The sequence below is a fragment of the Thunnus maccoyii genome, chromosome 8 (genome assembly GCF_910596095.1).
Source record: "Thunnus maccoyii chromosome 8, fThuMac1.1, whole genome shotgun sequence".
Classification (NCBI taxonomy): Eukaryota; Metazoa; Chordata; class Actinopteri; order Scombriformes; family Scombridae; genus Thunnus; species Thunnus maccoyii.
This window is the reverse complement of record NC_056540.1, coordinates 13,942,712-13,961,631: the sequence shown is the minus strand read 5'-3', so window position 1 is coordinate 13,961,631 and position 18,920 is coordinate 13,942,712. Positions and strand designations below refer to the sequence as shown.

Genomic DNA, 18,920 nt, shown 5'->3' with positions numbered 1-18,920 from the left:
GCATAAAGCCAAACAACAAACACTTTCAATCTTTTTTTTTTTTTCCACAATCATCTCAAGTGGGAAACACATCAAGCGCCAACAGCATGTCATCCTGCGCTAACGTTTGAACATGCCTCCATGGATGTGTTACAGCACGTTGTCTGGACTCTGCATAGTGAGAAGGTCAGCCAAAAGGTCGCTGGTGGTCTGAAAGGCCACGACCCGTACTAGAGGCCATGGTGGCTGAGGGTTGGGGGGTTAATATTCAACTATCCTCACTTAATTTTGAGACCATAACCAGAGGGGAACTTTCTCAGCTGGCTGACTATTGTCTCACGCTAAAAATATCTGCTTCCACTTGAACGAGTGAAGGCACTTTCCGCTTTACAGAGACGATACTGCCCATATTACAAATGGCTGATAGGTTTCTGCAGCTGGGGCCTCCTCCCTTTCTCTGCTCCTGCGTTTTAATTCTGCTAAGTAATAAATAACCAGAACGAGCGAGATGTAGGAGAAAGTTTCCCAGATTTAACCTCAGTGAGAAAACTGCATCTTTACTGTGCAGTTCTTTTTTTTTTTTTTTTTTTACACATGCTCAGAGATGTAGCAGTAAACTGTACCTCCTCTCTCTCTCTTCCTCTTTCTCTGCTTCTCACTGTTAAAAACTGACACCCACACACCCACAGTGAAACATAGCACTGCAGTTGGATTGGCTCTGTTACAGTGTATTGCAGCGCAATCGCTGAGTGGGAAAACAAATTAAAAAATACGGCCCGTGAAACGAGGCCTTTGAGCTTTTACTCCAAACAGCCATCATCATTACTTATCACCGTGTTTCTATGTTTCCAAGCCATTTTTTTTTTTTTTTGCCGTCACACATTGGTGTGACACTGCAAAGCAATTGCTTTAGTCTTAAACTCATTTCATGCAGTGTGTGCAACCAAAGATTGTGTAAAAAGGGGCATCTAAAAATATGTGAGGTGCTGACGTGTTGATTTTTTTTACAGGAGTGAAAAGTCGAGCGAGGACGGGTGCATCCTTATCCTGTTTTACAAGAGTTCCCACTGAACCTTTCTCACACACTCGCTCCCTCTCTGTCTCATTATCAGGCTGTCGATCGGATATCTCTATCACCTTTGGGATCGTTAGCTGCTGCCTGCAGGCTCGGTGTACATCAACACACTGAGGCAGCATCTCCCCGCAATACGTCCCTGTCTTTAGTGCCATCCTTCGCCATATTGAGGAAGAAACACGGCAAGCCTCTCCCCGACTAAATTAGAATCAAATGATATCAACTAGAGCCCCGCAGTAACAGTCTGAGCAACGTGATTGTTTTGAAGCAGAGATTATTCACCCACATGGTCTCATGGACAAAAATATTTTGCTCTACACTGTCTTCAACATAACTGGAGGGAAACACCCTTTGACATTTTGGTGGATACGGTAACAACAGAGCGTGAGTGTGTCTGGTGTCTGCGCACGTCCAAATGCACATACACACAGGTTTCAGATGTTTGATATTCACATTCATAGTTTTTAATCTGTATATGATATTAACAGGGTTGGGATGCAACTAATGATGCTGGAAAACTGTCCTAAAATGCCCGTCACTGTTACCCAGAGGTCAAGGTTTGTCAAAATTACATTGACAGAATTTCTTGTTTTGTCCAACCAACAATTCAAAACTTCACAACAGATAAGATAAGATATTCCATTAACAACAATACAAAACAGAGACAAGCAGAAAATCCTCACATTTGAGAAGGTGGAACAAGCACAAATGTTTGGTGCCATCTTGCCTGATAAACAAGTTAAAGGGTTAATCAATTATTAAAATTGTTGCCGATTCATTTTCAGTCAATCGCTTGATTGATTAATTGTTTCAGCACCAGCAGAATTTGCAGTTACAGGCTTTTTTTCCACAGCAGACATGTTAACTTGTTATAGCAGGAAATGCACAGATGTTACTAATTATTTGCACTTGAGCTTTTTCTGCTGACACATGTCAAAATGTGTTCTGTGAAAAGTGATTATTGAATGAGAATCATTTAGAAATGTGCTGTTAAGTTATTTGAGCCTGTGTTCAAAGGCTCCTGCTCTCATTTTTATGTGTGTGTGTGTGTGTGTGTGCATGTGTGTGTGTATAATCGTGTACATTTGGGGGTTTAAGAGTATAGAGATGCACAGGGAACACCTGGGCCTGCACGCTGCCTCCTGGCTGTGCGTGCTGTAAAAACGGCAGCGCAATTACGGCCTTACAGATGGTGCTGTTTACCTTTGCTCGGACATCACTTGAGCTTCGAGAGGGACACAAAATACAGCTGCCTCCCACCTCTCTGTTTTTTTTTAAGTGCAGTCAATGTCAGCTTGATTAATTGTAGAACCAAATGTGCAGCATAGACTAGCGTGTTGTGAGGCAGTACATTTTGTTTTGTGATCTCTTCTATTACCAGGCAGGAAAATCATGTTGCAGTAAATTTTAAACTGGTCAACATGCTCATTTTATATTATTTTTTTCTTAAGCTAATAAAGAAATTCTGTCAAAAAAATCTGCATATATATATATGATATTCATGTTATAATATTAAGCAAAACTCTGCAATATATGCAAGTTTGTTAATATGGTGCAGCTCTGGTACTAAATATGCAAGTGAAAACACCAAAACAAAGCATTTCTTCACACAGTACATTCTCATTAACTCACCACAGAGGGCAAAATCCTGTAAATTAAGCAGTCTGACTTGATTTAACTTTTACTCTCCTGGACTAAAAATCATTTCTGAGTAATAAACAAGACATTTAATACGTTATGTGTTAAGAGCTGAATCTCTTCCTCCTCACAGATGAGGAGCAGAGAGGAAAAGAGGGACAGAGAAGCAGGTGAGGTGGACGACGCAGTATGAAGCGTCCAAAAAAGCTGCAGATAACTGAGAGGCAGACCATCCCATGTCGGAGTGTCGGCCTCCGGAGCGACCTTCAGTCTCCTTGTCACAAGCACTCCTCAGAAACTCCATTAACATCACACACAGACGGCCCAGTGAGCAACAGTGAGGGAGACATCTTGTGGAGAGCACCAACATTGAGAGAAGGAAAAAAAAAACAAAAAAAAAACCCCCAGCATGACAGCACTGAATATATAAACATGATGAAGATCAAACAAGGCCCGGCTAACTTAAAAAACATCAAGGCATGGTTGCACGGTGACAGTCTCACTACAGATACGTTTCTGGGCTAACAAACCCCCATTAAGAGTCTGACAGAGTGACAAGGAGTACATTTGTGTTTCCCTGAGAAATCTGACAGGCTACGGTTGTTACAAGACCTCCATTACAACTACATCAGCTGTCACAACCGACATGGGAGGGAGCTGCCAATAAGCGAGCTTAAACACAACACACACACTAGCTCTGTTTGTACATTTGAAGAAACAGCTGACGTTAAAGCATTCACTTTTTCTCCTTTAACAGAACCATCTCGCCAGTTTGAGTTATGGTTATTTGTGTTTCTAGTATTTTAATAATGCTGCTGCCAAGATCAAAAAAAGAAAAGAGAGACACGTCCACCAGTGAAGTCACTCTGATGCTCATTTTTAGCACATTTCAAGTCCTTGTAATAAAAGAAAAAAAAACACTTTCTGTTTCCCTCCTTTTTTTTTTTAAACTATCCATGAAGTGTTGGTATGACAGCTCTGCTCTCTGCTGCCGTACGGCGCCAGACAAACATCCACCGTATTGCTAACGCTTTCATCTGCCGTGTCCTGCTGCAGAGCGCTGGAGTAGAAGCAGGGAAGAGTCTGCTGATAGTAACAACATCCACTGTGCACGACCGCGAGGAGACGATTTGGGCAGTAACAAGCTCGTCTGCAGACATCGCAGCCTCTTGTCCCTTTGCTTTCCCGTCTACTAGCTGGAGGAGACGCCACAGCACGTCAACTGGTCAAGCTGAGTTTATTCATTTGTTGTCCTCACTGTGTCCGGTTTAGTACAGTCTTCAAATTAAATATTTGGGGTCAAGGGGGGAGTTAGTGCATTCTGAATGAGTTGCCTGCCGCATACATCCTGAGGGAAGTGACAACATTGACGCTTTTATGACTCTCTTTCCAATGGGTCATTTTTCAGCTACTTAGCTTCAGTGGGGGGAAAGTGCCTGACAGAATCATTAAGTGAGTCATCAACACATTAAAGGCTTTTAATGGAGCTGGCTAACTTACTCCCTGTTTTTAAACACGCAGCTTTTTTGTTCCCCCCGTAACGGCCATAATGAAAGGATATTACGACCAATTTAAACTTGGCGTAACATCACTATTGCAGCGGGACTCTGCAAGGGTAAGTGTTGGTAATTAAGCAAATGGCAAACCAACCAAAGGAGAAAAAAAACAAAAAAACTCTTTCATTATTTTAAATCTGATTGATTCATTTGGCTAAAATGCATTAGTGGAAGGAAAGGAAAACTGACATTAATTATAAATTTACACAATTAATGACACACAACCATTTTTAGAATATTTAACTATAATGTATAAAATATAGGCACTTTATGTGATTAACACCTTTCTTTACCGGGTTTTACTTTCACAAATACAGTAATCGTGTCTTTTACAGCTCATGTTCTGCCACTGACATTGTTTTATCTACAAACGAGACCCGGTCTCTGCGGAATAAACACTGAGCAGTGAAACCAGCATGCATGTAAGAAAGCTGCAGGATTAAGTGTTGTTCTTGTGCTGTAATTATGCTGCTGACCATATTAATCTGTTACTCTGTGTGTCCACTCAGCATAACTAATGACATTGTTCTGGACAACCTGCATTCTTGTCTTAAGCTTTTTGGAAAAGCTCAGCAGAACAAACAGAGCGGGAAAAATCAAAGCAGCACCAGATGAACAAAGAGACAAAATAATTCTTATATTTAAATGTAAAAAAAAAAGAGAATAATAAACTGAATGTGTCTGTATAAAAATGTGACAGATTGAGTAATAGCCAAGAAGTGACAGTGAATATCAAACTCTAACATTTCAGATTAGAGCTGAAACACTTAGTTGGTTAATCAATTTGTTAGTTAATAATCATTTATCAGGCAAAATTGCTGCTGGTTCCAGCTTTTCTAATGTGAGAATTTGCTGCTTTTCTATATTTAACATCACTGTAAACTGAACATCTTTGAGTTTTTGTTCTGTTTGTTGGACAAAACAAGTAATTTGAAGGTGGCTCTGTTGAATTGTGATGGACATTTTTCAGTATTTTTGGACATTTTATACACCAATTATCAGTCGTAGCCTTATTCAGATACTATAATCATTATCATTCCCTGTAATTATCAGTTATTGAAAAGACAAACATATCAACTAAAAGTTAAAAACTCCCAAAAATCTGGCATCAACCTTCACCTGGATTATAAACGTTAAAACCTTGAAAAAGCCCCTAGAAAAAGAGGAGGCCTTCTTTGCTTTCCTTGACTTCCCTAGATTCACCAAAAAAGGCTGTGTTGTCATGGCAACACTGAGTAAAAATAACACAAGCTTATTTTCCACAAGCTGAAAATAAAATGGAACAGGATCAGTTTGGACAAACAAGATCAAAATGGTTGCTAATTCACAGACACAAGAAGCCGCGTCTCTCTCTCGCACAGACGTGCGAGTAAGGCTGCGGCCTGCGCTGCGTTCCCGCTGGTCATCGGCTCCCGTTATCTGATGGCCAGATCCTCTTACTCATGTAAAGAAACCAGCGCTTGTCAGGATAATGATCGTAATAAAGGGAACGCTCACGCCCCACTAATTCCTCCATCCCAGAAGCCACCACAGCTGGTTTGTTTAAATCTTTTAATTCACAGCCAGCTAATTAACATTCAGAGAACAGTATTATAGTACAGGCAGTGCCTCTTAACAACCACCAACCTCAGGTATTTTACATGTAATTAACGAGCAGGATGAAGAAAAGACGAGGAGGGAAAATACTCATTTACCTCCCTCCTTATTCCAGCCTCGGAGCGAATATTGTAGCTCTACTCAACATATGGATGGCATGCAGGAGATGTTAATATGCAGCACTGATGCATTGCTGAGACAACAGACTCGACTTGTATTTAATCAGCTGCACTGGCTGTGTGCAGAACACTTTTTAATGCACCATAACCAGGGTTCGGTTCCTGGATCTGTGATTTCAGCAAAAACAAACAGCATTATGCAAATGCAATTTCAGCTGCTAAGTGAGGGAGATGAGTGATGAGCGAGATGCCAGAGCAAGAACAGACAGACAGAGAGGAATACGGAGAGATAAACTGGGGATGGTGGGAAAGGGGGGGGTGGGGGGGGGTCTCTCGGCCATGATATCATATCTGTGCCATATTTTGCACTAACCCCAGTGAGTCAACATAGCCCACCCAGCAAGGATGTGTGGTCACACCTCGTACTCGGAGGACACTTCCCTCTCAAAATAGCACATTTGTAATGTCATGCAGGCAAGGCTGCTACCACGGTGCTGACTGACCTGCAGATTTTTATTGCCTGACAACATGGCTGACCTTTGAGCCTCAACGGGCCATCGCTGTGGATCACACAAGAATGCACCAAAAAAAAAAAAAAAAAAGACTCGTACATATGCAAACCTGCCTCCAAAACTACTAAATCCCACTCAAACAGGCATCATGCCCTTCATGTCAGCACGCTCCCCACACAAGAAGAAACATGCCACAATGGCTTCAATCAGCCCCGACCAAAATGCAGAGTTCATTCTCCACCAGAGGCGTTTTTATCTTTAATTAGAGGAGCGAGCAGCTGTTTACAACCCAAACCCCGCTCACCGCCATGATGGCAGGCCTGCACACAAACACTGATTTCAAATCCTTTTGCTCCTGACAGCAGATTCCTCCATTTTCCTTCAGGTTCACGTAGCGTAGAGGCAAAATCAAGCGTATCTGGTGTGGATTAGGTTGGTGTGATCATGTAGAAAAGGCTGTAAAAATTAGTCTTATTAATAGATTATCAATTATTTGGCAACAATTTAGATGATTTAAGTCATTTTTAAGCATAAATTCACTAGTTTTCACTTAGTCTTTTATGAGATTGAACTGAACATCTTTGGGTTTTGAAACAAGATATTTAGGCACCTTTTGAGCATGTAATGGACATTTTTTGACCAAAAACGTTCAATGAGAAAATAATCTGTACATTAGTTGGTGATGAAAATAATCATAGTTGTAGCCTTTCATTAGAGAGTCATAAAATTAGTTGTGGAGTCTAGTTTTGTTTTTAATCCCTCAAACCTGAGTGAAGCACCAGTAGGCCAGTCTTTACTGTGCAGAAAACTCACAGATTATCTTAAATTGTATCAAGAGATTCTAAAGATCCCAAACATGTCAGTCTTAATTTTTGCAGAAAACGATGCACAAGATATCTACAAAATTTCCATTTGATGTAACTCTGCAGCCGTAAGAAACACGGAGCCTTGGAGTTTGAGTATTTCACTCAGTTTGAACATCATATCGCTTCAGGGAAGAGTTATATCTGTGATAGTGTAAGATTGTGTGGAATAAGATGATTTTTCCAGCCTTAAAGCTACATAAGTGGAAAAAGAATCTGTGTGTTGAGGGGGGTTAATGAAGCGTTTGGCTCTAGATCTCATGGAGAGCTCTGCAGTAACTTTTTCCTCGGCTGCCACCAGGATGTAGACATCATTAGAGGAGACGGTGAAACTGATAACAGCAACCTTCACCTCTCTCCCACCCTGTTCTTCACTGCCTTCGTCGGTTTCATCCTTTCCTCTCCTCTCCTCTCCTCTCCGTGTTGTTTTCCCTCTCAGCACTTTAATCTTAAAAGCGGCTGCCCCTGATGAGGAAGATCAAAGCGGCCCCGCGCTGAGCACAGGTCACCAACTCCATCCTCGTGATCATGGTGCACGGTGATATTATTGATTTCTCTGAGATCAATCTTGTCAGCTGCTGTTATCCTCTATTGTACCAAAGAGAGCTGGACATGAAGGAAGAAGAAGAAGGAGGAGGAGGAGGAGATTCCGACCGGTTATGTAAGTCACGGGGAGGATTTTTCACAAGGTAGCGACAATGTATGGAACGCAAGTCCAACAAGATCTTGGAGTTGTTTGTTTTTTTTCGGGGTTTTTTATAACTTTTCATCAAAATTCGTCCGTCGTGTCAGAGGGTGTGCGGATCTAGAGGGGGGGGGAGCTTTTCCGAGAAATGAGCGAGATGAATGCTCTCTCATAGCTACAGGGAGTTGCATGACGTCAGACGCCATTCACTGTTTGTGCACACTTTTGTGTTTTGTTACACACACACACACACACACACACACACACACACACACACACACACACACACACACACACACACACAGGGATGTATGAAGCAGTGTTTTTTTCCATATGAATGCTTGCATAGATGCCTAGTTCTTAAGTAAGATAACCCTTTGGAGCAAGGCAGAGGTGGATTACATGGCTGCTGAGCCCAGAGTCACAGCCAGGGATCCAGTCAAAGTGGTGGGAGGGAAGGATGGAGGAGGGAGAGAGAGAGAGAGGTGAAAGCGAGTGAGGGGTTTCTATTTCAAATCTCCCCGGACCCCCAAGGCACTTCCGTTCTGGCTGCATCCTCCACCAAAATAAATCATTTTCATCAAAGGAGACGCTCTGACCATTCAGTGCTTTTTTTTTTTTTTTTTTCCTCGTGCAAAGCAAACTCTCATAAGCTGCTGTGTTTATCTGCTAAACACTCATCAGTACAGTTTAAAAAACAGCCAGTAAGACATCCAGTTTTGACAGGATGATGAATCAAAACCCATTAGACAAAATAAAACACATTCTGAAGACATTCGCTTTAAAAGAAAAAAAATAATAAAGGGCTCAATTAATAATAGAAAACACGTCCTCTTCCATTCCGAGTGGCAAACTTGTTTTTCATGCCATTATATAACATCTCTATTATGTTGGTCCATGGAGAGGCTGCTTTGTAAATGATCTTTCCTCACACTCTCAATTCTCTGCAAAGACTGTCCTTAATATTTTTTCTGAATGCTTCAAAAATCCCACGAGCAAAAAAAAAAAAAGCTTCTCTGATAACCAGTAATTCTACAGTAGAAGTAGAGTGTCTTTAATGCAGTGAAGCTACAGCTAATGCACCACTGAAGCAGTTAAAATTGCCGTCAGTTTCATGTGGGCTGCGGTCTATCTGTCTGTCTATCTGTCTGTCACACGGATCAATAGGTGGTGCTCTTGCATGGGCTGCTGAACTTTTCCCCCTGTCCTCTCCAAGTCGCACATGACGCTCATCTTGTGCACCAGGGCTCGCTTTTAACATCCGAGCTGTTTTATTTATTTATTTATTTAATTATTGTTAATTGTTGCAATGCCGCTGTGTGACCAGACATGTATTATTAACAAATTGCTTACGTCATCTTACAAGTAGGGCGAAGATCATTTACGTAGAGACGGTGATGATGTGATTGGTAGCCGAATTTAAAAAAAAAAAAAAAAAAAAAGGCGAAAAAACACCAAATGATGCCAGTTTTGGAGAGAAGAGGGTGTTTTTATTCATTTAACTGCATGGAGAGGAGAGAGGAGGAAGGAGAAGGAGGAGGAGGAGGGGGGGTGCGTGTCAACAAAATTACACCACCGAGGCTTGACAACGTGAAGCAGTCAGGAGCACACACACACACACACACACACACACATATACACGCACGCACGCACGCACGCAACGCAACGCACGCAGCTCTCCGCGCGCGCAGCCAGGGCTGTGCGTCCGAGTGCGCCAGTGAGTGTGTGTTTTGAATTCAAATGCAGCAACACACCAGAGCTGCAAATGCGGGACTGAGAGGAGGATGGCGATGATGTGTTTGGGAGAGGAAGCCTCCCAATTTTTTTTTTCTCTTTCACCCGAGTAAAATATATTCACAAGATGTCTCACAACCGGCTCGGGTTAGCCCGGCACAACACACACACACACACACACACACACACACACTCACACACACACACACACTGACCCGTGATAAGTAGCCCACTTCAGAGGAATTCCAGCCGTGCCAGGCACAAATTGGCCACATTATAAAGCGGAGGGGGGATAATAATTATGAAGATGCACCTACCATATTGACTTCAGACACCATGTCTATGCTGGCTATGTCTATATTCATTCCCACCGCCACCGGTGCACCTGCGGAAGAAAAGGATGCATTAACACAAGAGATCTGAATAATTCTCTCTTCATATAAATTTAACAAATTCGTGACGCGCGCACAGGTTCTTCTCTGCTCCCCTCCACCTACAGGAGACATGAGCACCATCAGCCTGAGCAAAAAAATCTTCATGTTTAACAACGCAGATGAGCGTAAAATGCCGCTCATTTCGTCTTTTTTAGTGGAATAATCAAACATTGATGAGCGGGATCGATCAAGTTAAAAAGCCTTGTCTTAATCTCCTCATCAAATGAAATATGCACATCATTTCTCACAGCCTAATTGGAAAGGCCTATTTGGTCTGTGAAGGGATGATTATGTAAATTAAAGCAGATTTTGCGATTCATTAAACATGTATTGCACGTCACCGAGGGTGTGAAAACATGACATTCCGTTTTTCAATTTGCTTTTTTTTACCTCCGAAATCTGGCCTCAACCGAATGTCGTATCCTTTCATCAGTCTGTCCACTGTTTCTTTTACCAGAGGCATATTGCTTGGATCTTTGATATCCTTGACGCTGGGGAGAAAAAAAGGTGGTGTAATGCAGAAATAAGCTTATTAATATCACACGGCAGGCAAGCTTCAACACGGCTACATGGCAAGACAAGAGGACGCAGACATGCAAAAATCGGTTTACCTTTGAGCCCAGACAAAAGTCACGAGTAAGGAAAAAGTCAAAATCCCAAAGTGATTTTTCCTGATCCTCCCCATCGCAACAGTGTTTGAGGCGGTTTCGGGATGCGAGTGAGGAGAGCGCACATCCAACTTACTCCAGACAGTGCAGAGGAGCCAATGAGGGGCGCATGCGTGCAGCCTGCCCAAGATCAAAGAGTGGAGACTGATGATGGTGGATGAGCAGTTTCCATTGCAGAGAAAAATATTAAAGGGACAAGTGGATGTGCGTAATGAAGAAACAAGCATTTATGCCAGGAGTGAAATGAACAACAACATTGTTAATTGTAGGCTCGTTTTATTCCTCATGTTCATTACATGGCAGATAAGTTTGTCTATAATCTGACAAGGTCAAACAACAGGATGCACAGTAGGGTTAAAAATGGTCAGACTGACAAGTTAACAGCAAGTTTATTCCTTCAGTTTTCATGTTAGCTACTAGACATGTTAACATGGTTAAAAAACAGAATAATCCATCACAGGTATTTGCATGATATACAAACATCTGTCCCAAACAACCATGCACCATCCATACAAAAATAGAAAATTAATGTCATGAACACCCATGGGTATTATCCTGCTCTTCCCTGCAATGTTTTCAGAGGACCTGCAGTAGATCTGAAAGTGCAAAAGGGAGCACCGGAGTGCCAGAGCAGAGAGGTGGGATGGAAAACACAATCCCCACAATTCATTTTCTCAGGTTTGAGTACATTTTTGAAGCCGCAAGGAGGGATGCGAGCCTCCTCTAAATTGCCTTTGATCTTGTTGTAGTGGGAGCTATGCTTCTGTAGAGGGCAGGCTTCTGAAAGCATTGGTTCACTGTTGCATCACCACCAGTTACAGCCATCATAGATTATATCATCCACTTCTTTTTGATGTGTTTCTTGGTTTGTGTGTGTGTGTGTGTGTCTCAAGTGTGTGTCTGAGCGTCATTGTGTACTGTATGTGTGTGGCGTCTGTCTCGGTCCGGGCCAAGAGAAGTTGTTGTGTACGTGGCGGGGTTTAAAGTGATTGAGGCCCCGTGAAGGGCAGCTCTTCAGCTACTGATCAGAACACAAGTGGGCAGTGGTCACAGCCTGTGAAATGAATAGATGTGCGGCAGGAGAATAAATGAGTTTCTGATTCATTTCCTCTGTCAGATGAGAGAAGAGCAAATGCTGAGAGCTTGTTCACAGAGAGAGAGAGAGAGAGAGAGAGATGGGTGGAGGTGGGGGGTGGGGGGGTGAGGGGGGGGCGAGGTGAGGCTGAATGGATGCTGAAGGTCTCTCTCCGGCTGCACGTGCCCTTTTCCAGGTCCTCTTGGTTTTTAAGAGGCTGTATCTACGTCCCTGCAAGACCAGAATACAGCAAAATGTGAGAGGAGCATACCGAAACCTTTCCACAGCCTGAGACGCTCTATCTGCAGTGTATGTGCACAGCCGAAACTGTTACTGTGCTCCCTGTCCTCTCAGTGCCTTCTTCAAAAGTACCAAGCGAGGGACATGGTGAAAATATGTAAAGGGAATAGATGTGATGCAGCTGTTCTCATGCTCTCCATCTTGTCTCTCTTGTTATTCTGCAGAAGGTTATAAACAAAACAACCATAAAAATTCTCTGACAGGAACATGAGAAGCATGATGAGCAGATTTGCACTCCCCAGTGTTACATAACACATCTCTCTCTCCCCCTCGTCTCTCTCTCTCTTTTCTCTCTGTCTTTTTGCACTGTATCTCTCTCTTTCTTTCTTGGACATGGAGCTTTGTGTTCTATAAGTGGCTCACTTATAAGCGGGAAAGTGAATAGTCACTTTTTCATGTGGTTAATGTACAAAGTAAGCGCTGGTTTATTTCGCCTGTGAGTCCCACTCCCCACGGAGAAACAGTGTTGTCATTAAAGTGGCTGGGGTTTTGCCAGCCCTCAGGTAAACCTTATATAAAAGCAGAAAGCTTGATGCATATTTTTTCTCCTCAAATTAACTGAGTGCCTGGCCCTTTTTCTATTGTAAATCTATGATGATGAGGATGATAAAAGCCACAGTGCTGGCGTCAATGCAGCAACAACGCCACCTAACATCATTCGCCTCTTTTTTTTTTTTTTCGCCTACAACTCCTGGGGCTGTTTCAGCATTAGAAATTATTGATGTCTTTACTGCTTAGATAAAAGTCTTTGACAAAAATTGTGGGTAGTTATTGTTCCACTGAAGCTATCAGATTAAAGCTATTTTAGATACAAATGTGCATAAACATCTTTTTTCTCCTTTTTACCTTATTTGTACAAGAATGCTGGAAACTCTCCAAGTATGTTGCTGCTATGTTTTACTATTTTGCATGAAAGGTTTTTTGGATCTGCTGCTTTGTCACATGTGACTGAAAAAATGAAAGGTTAAACTCCAAAAGGGACGCTTACTTGTAAGATGTACATGTACGTTTATGTCAGTGCCTCCAAACGTATATTTTTCAATGACATTTCTCAAATTTTTCAATGTATTGTTAAGTAGTGGATAGTTTATCACCTCAAACTTCTTAATATTATCTATCACAACCCCAAAAGGTTTGGAGTAACTTGATTTCATGATCTCCAACACTTACAGTGCAAGAACAATTTAAGGATGAGCTTGGTGATATTCTATATTTCTGTCAACAAATCCCATGAAAAGAACAAACCCAACAATGAGTTAGCCCATTGTCTATGCTCTCTGAGTGTCCTACCTTGTCTGTGGTTCTTACTGAAGACATAAATCTTCAAAAACAGGTCTCAAATACATGGTATCATTTTTTAAAAGGCTAAATAATTTCCTAAAACAGCTGGGCATTGTGGTTTTTAGCAAGCATTACTCAAACAGGAGTAAACAGTGTTTTGGTTGGGGATTATTTTCAGTCTCAGTGTGCTACAGTAGGAAGTTATGATGGTGTATGTCAATCGAATTAAAAGAAATTACAATGCACATGTTCATCATAAGGAACATGTCACCTGGTACATTATATACATCATTGATGTGTGTTTAGCAACAATAGAGCTCTATGGCACAGAGGAATAAGCTTTATCAGGCTTTGATACACAAACAGCACTTGTTAGTTGGATTAATTCATTGTTGGTTTTGGTCTTTTCATGGGATTTGTTAAATGTCTGGACTCTGTTGTGCCTTAACTTATAGATGTACCACCAAGATAGATGTAGATGTACAATGATAATTGAATGTGGCAAGTGTACCTGGCCTTCTCCATGGTGTCCTTGCCAAGGTAGATGTACCAGTAGACAAGGTTGAAGAGGGCGAAGCCCAGGGGGAAGAGGATGCGGGCGTACGCGTCGATGGGGCTGGTGCCGGCCAGTTGCGGGATCTGGGGAAAAGCTGAGCCCTGCTGAAGGAAAATCGGCAGCGGCGGACCCTCCCCTGCCTCACTGCGACACACCGAGTGGTTTCTCCTCCTCGGGCCTTCCTGAGGGCTGCTGTCCATCTGGTGGGAAGGGGTGGGGGGTGGTGTGATTTGGAGGAAGAGCAGAAACAGGTGAGATCTGATAAGAGAGAAAAGTAGTGAAAAGTGTGGAATGAAATAATAAAATTAGGTGACTATTGAGCCAGCGATTGCATATATGGTGATTTTAACATGCTGGTGTCATGTATACTAGGCTGTAAGTAATGTTTGTACCCATGAGCGCTTTCTCTCAATGACATGCCAACATCCCTATAGAACGCAGCAGGTAGTTTGCTGTGGATGCCCATAGGATGGTGAGGAGATTATGCAGAGAAGAGTGCTGGAGTTGTTCTCTGTTCTCACACTGAGGCTATTTTTAAAGCATCTAACCATGAGCCCTACACGTGAGACAGATCCCAGGAGGACGCTGTGGTGGCTTACTGTATTAGCATAAAGCATATAGCCAGAGATGAGAGCACTACAACAGCACATATTACTATTTAATGTGTAGTGTGCCCTGAATGGGAAGAATGGAAGAGGCAGGGTGACTACTTGGAAATGCATAGGAAAAGACCTCCTATCTGAGGCAGGATTTCTCTCTCTAAATCTGAGTGTGAAGCTGTTGGCTCTTTGTTCATCATTAACATCACTGCATCAAACTCTGCAACACTGAGGAGACTCTGTATCTCCATTCACCATCAACATCGGCTATGTAAATGTATCTGAGATGCCATAGGATATAAATCAAACCCCTTCTTCAAGTGATAGCAAAAGCTGATGTTGCTGAATAGGTCACTATCATACATGCTCTCAATTAATTAACCTGGAAGTTAACAAATTGCACCAATTATTCTATAGTTAGTCCTTTTAGCAGCATATCTTGCTGTATATATGTATATTTATCCCTGTTCATACCCTGGAAACCAGTGAAATAGTGGGTTTTTTTCTGTTTTCTGAAGACTTTCTATCAGTGCAGCACAGTCCAGTAAGAAAAATAGAAAAATGAAGAACAGAAAAAAACATGTGAACTGTTCAGATAAGAAACCAAATTCAAAGCTTTATTTTTTACATTTTTACCCTAGAATATACAGTATCTTGGTCTTTCTATGTGCTTTTTATGTAAAAAATAATAAGCCTATTCATTAGATTCCTTACACTTCTACTCTTACAGTTTTCATGTACTACTTTTCTACAATTTGCTATTGTTTTATATAATGAATGACTTGAACACAAAAGGTCAAAGTTTTTGTATGTGCAAACCTAAATTATAAAACTTTATACTTGTGATTAAGATTCTACAAGAATTTATGTAAAATGGGGCAAGGGGCATTGAATGAAAACTACAGTGTGCTCTCAGGTTATCTGTTGCACTTATTTAAGTGATGACAATGCAATTCATTGTGAATTTATCTTACATTATCGACATAAAGTCAGCTGCTTACCGAAACTGTGTCTTCATCGTCGCTGCCAGAAGCCAACATTTCAAGCCTGTCTTGTCTGGCTTTCAGTTTCTTCAGACGGTTGGCCTGCAGTGTGGCAAAGTAGTTCACCGCTGCAAATTCGACAAGAGCCGACGCCACAAAGGCAAAACACACTGCAATGAACCAATCCATGGCTGTGGCATAGGCCACTTTAGGAAGTGACTGCCGGGCGCTGATGCTCAAGGTGGTCATGGTCAGTACTGTGGTGATGCCTGGAGGAAGACATTAGGCTACTTATAAAACACACATGTACATGGATATACACACACATATCACAGATGTATTATATCAAGCATGATTAGTACATATTAATTAGTGGGGAGAGGGGATATACCAGCAACTGTGCGAGCAGGGACAGACTCCTTGTTGATCCAGAAAGAGACTTGTGACAGAACGACAACCATGATAAGGGGAATGTATGTCTGTATGAGGTAGTATCCCAGCTTCCTCTGGAGGTGGAAATGGACCACCTGCACAGAGTAGTGACCTGCAAGATAAACAGCACGTGTGAAGAGAGCAACCCCGAGGGACAGAGCAGGGTAACGCAGAACGTATGCCCTTGCCTGCCCTTGAAACAGAGGAGCTGCTGAGGAACACATACTGTAGATGTATTGCTGCTGTTAGAACTGGAATAGCCCACAATCTGTAAGATAGCACAGGAGAGACAAGAGGGGAAGAGGAGAGGAAGGAAGAGAGCAGGACAAGAGGGAAAGAGGAGGAAGCACAGCAGACATTTGGAAGTGGGATAAAGTCAAGAGGAGGAGGAGGAAGGAGCGAGTGAGGAGGGGGCAGGAGGAGAGCATGCAGTGTCACTATGCGTAACACTGCCCTGCTCTGTCTAAACACATGCATGCAGACATTCACAGACCAAAAAACATGCTGCATCATGCACACATACATATAGAGGTTCTCTTTCTCTCTTTTTCTGTTTGCTAAATGGGTATCATCGCTACGTTTTGGAGCCTGCCTCATCCATTTCCTCTCTATTCCAGGAATCAGCTGGGTTCACAGCAGGGGGGCACTTCTCCTTCTTCTGGGTAAAAGAGAAGATGCACACACATACACACACACTCACACACTACTCCATCCTTCCTCTCTGTTGGTGCATTCACTGGGCTTTAAACCCTATAGTTCTTTTTTAAGGCACACCGTACGCATTAGGGCCTGACCACTTAAGCATCTTAGATGGCTGCTCAAGGAAGTCTTTGCTTTTATGTCGGCTCTACTGTGGGGGAGTAATGGACACTAGTGCAGAGTTTAAAGAGACTAATTTCTAAATCTACACTCAGATTCATCAGCTCATGACAAAATTTTGTAATAACATTTTTAAGTGCAGGTATGACTGCATGATGTATGACGTGTTTGCTTTGACTGGGATGACTGACTGTATAGCGTTACCTGTGTTTGCTTTGAAAATCTCACTGGACAAAGTTTGTCCCACCAGATCATACTGCAGAAGACTCATGGACTCCTTGGGACAGTCGACAGATGCTGTTAACCCCTTCCTCCAGGTGAACATAATTTCACTGTTGGTGTATGCATCTGAAAATGCAAAGGCATTTAGGAAAATCCCCCTCAAGTCACATTTATGAATCTGGACATTCCTTCCTTCCCTTTGTTTGTGATACAAATCTGATGTACTCACAGCTTCCAAACCTGAGAGGGCAGGAGTGACCGTCCATGGGGAAGTCCATTAGCCTCATCGGACACTCTGCACTAATTGTCAGTCTGACAGTGAGAGGACAAACAGAGATCAGTCCACAATTTGTGTCCACAAAAAGAAAGCCTCATAAAAATAACAAGAAATAGAGAATGTAAGATCACCTCATAGTGTAGAGGACAGTCCCATTCTGCATGATGCGGAAAAGCTTGTTGGGTGTAGTCATGTTATGGGAAATTGACTTCTTGGAGTTTCGGAAGAAAGTGTCTGGCGTCCAGATCTTGTCTACCATGCGGTTGTTCAGCCGTAGGATTTCAGTGGGACCTTCAAATTTCAGCCGCTCATCAACCCACATCTGACGGAAGAACATGTCCATGGTGTACTCCTGATATGTGAACAGAACATGTTAGTAAATGGTAATAGACCTTAAGTTCTACAAACCTACAACGCAAAGTTCTCACTGTCAATGTAGATCTTTGCCCACTCACACAGTCACCTTCATTCACCAGCATGCATAATGCTGGAGAGCCATTTCAACTTTCTGCTGCCAATCCACTGCAGTGGAAGGTGAGGAGAGATGATGAGCCAATGATGGATGCCACTCATCCCAGATAATCATTAATCAATCCATTCAGCCATTCGCTCTGTCTGACATGTTGTCATATTGATTTAGAGACCATCAATAATGGAGTTATAGGGCTGGTCAAACAGATTAAAGCTCATTAGATGGTCTCATGGCAGATTGCCCACAAGGCAGGCATTCAGTAGTCACTGAAGCACTGTTATCTCCCACAGTCAGCACATACACATTTACTTGGGGAAGTAGCATCTTACCATCTCAACATCTGAAACAGGTCCAAAACTGGTGACAAAGATATCTGTTTTCACCTCTGTAACACCACCTGCAACAGTAATTAACAATGCACACAAGTCTGCCACAAAGCACTTAATTTATCTTAAATATGTACGGCTTTGGGAGCAAGGCTTTAGGGTATGAAGTCTGAATTACCTCCAGATCCAGGTCGCAGTCTGTTGTCATAACCATCCAAAAGTCGGTCCAAAATGCGAGTGATGTTGTCCGAGTAAACCTTCTCATTTCCAAACACATTACCTAAACTGCAAGAGGAAAAAAAAGATTTTTAACTCTTCAGCTAATTGTGTTTTGACCTATGTTTGAGCAGAGGGAGAAGACTTACCTAATCCAATAGATAAACGTAAGTAAACAACACAGTGACAGGATGGCCATCTTTGGCAGCAACTATCTCCAAATTTCCAGTCAACTCTCTGAGCAACTCATACTTCATAAAACAGCATGTGAGAGGAGGTAAAAACAAGTAGCGCAAAGGTCGTTAAAGTGACTGGTAGGTATGCATGAGAGCACAAGAGCACCAAGGCAGGAGCAGTAATCTAATTAACAGATTAGTAAATCCACTCCATTTTTAGACAAACAGTGTATTCTTTAGGTTTCTGTTTTAAGCAAATGTATGTATGTAATTAAAACACAAATAAAAAATGAAATCAATGCAACACAACAAATTACAACAATGATA

The 18,920-nt window shown here is 42.1% G+C and overlaps 2 protein-coding genes across 6 annotated transcripts in view; both read right to left on the bottom strand.

Moving 5' to 3' along the window:
- Positions 1 to 10,925, bottom strand: part of gabrb2a (gamma-aminobutyric acid type A receptor subunit beta2a) — a 29,446-nt gene extending 18,521 nt beyond the window's left edge. For both annotated transcript variants that reach the window (XM_042419278.1, XM_042419279.1), the window contains exons 1-3: positions 10,803 to 10,925; positions 10,582 to 10,682; positions 10,075 to 10,142 (exon numbers count right to left, since the gene is read on the bottom strand). In XM_042419278.1, the coding sequence (XP_042275212.1) occupies positions 10,075 to 10,142; positions 10,582 to 10,682; positions 10,803 to 10,876 (243 nt within the window). In that variant the 5' untranslated portion in view covers positions 10,877 to 10,925. The remainder of the gene's footprint in view (positions 1 to 10,074; positions 10,143 to 10,581; positions 10,683 to 10,802) is intronic.
- Positions 10,926 to 12,059: 1,134 nt separating this feature from the next.
- Positions 12,060 to 18,883, bottom strand: gabra6a (gamma-aminobutyric acid type A receptor subunit alpha6a). 4 transcript variants are annotated; one of them, XM_042419280.1, is made up of 10 exons: positions 18,567 to 18,883; positions 18,380 to 18,486; positions 18,205 to 18,272; positions 17,535 to 17,755; positions 17,356 to 17,438; positions 17,109 to 17,252; positions 16,045 to 16,197; positions 15,672 to 15,922; positions 14,027 to 14,271; positions 12,060 to 12,165 (listed from the first exon to the last, which is right to left on the bottom strand). In XM_042419280.1, the coding sequence occupies exons 1-10, from the start codon at positions 18,614 to 18,616 to the stop codon at positions 12,144 to 12,146; spliced, it is 1,344 nt and encodes a 447-aa protein (XP_042275214.1). In that variant the 5' UTR covers positions 18,617 to 18,883; the 3' UTR covers positions 12,060 to 12,143. The 4 variants fall into 4 exon arrangements, with proteins under 4 accessions (XP_042275214.1, XP_042275216.1, XP_042275217.1 ...); XM_042419282.1 differs by lacking the exon at positions 18,567 to 18,883 and having other exon boundaries at positions 17,867 to 18,272; positions 18,380 to 18,408; XM_042419283.1 differs by lacking the exons at positions 18,380 to 18,486; positions 18,567 to 18,883 and adding an exon at positions 17,867 to 17,925 and having other exon boundaries at positions 18,205 to 18,254.
- Positions 18,884 to 18,920: the final 37 nt, after the last annotated feature.

What these genes read in the sequence shown, in the direction of transcription:
- gabra6a (XM_042419280.1), bottom strand. Translation starts at nt 18,616, where the DNA reads ATGGCCATCCTGTCACTGTGTTGTTTACTTACGTTTATCTATTGGATT. An exon ending in CTGTTTCAGATGTTGAGATG is followed by an intron (nt 17,756 to 18,204) that starts GTAAGATGCTAC and finishes TTCACATATCAG; the next exon opens with GAGTACACCATGGACATGTT. An exon ending in ACGATGAAGACACAGTTTCG is followed by an intron (nt 14,272 to 15,671) that starts GTAAGCAGCTGA and finishes CCTTCCCACCAG; the next exon opens with ATGGACAGCAGCCCTCAGGA.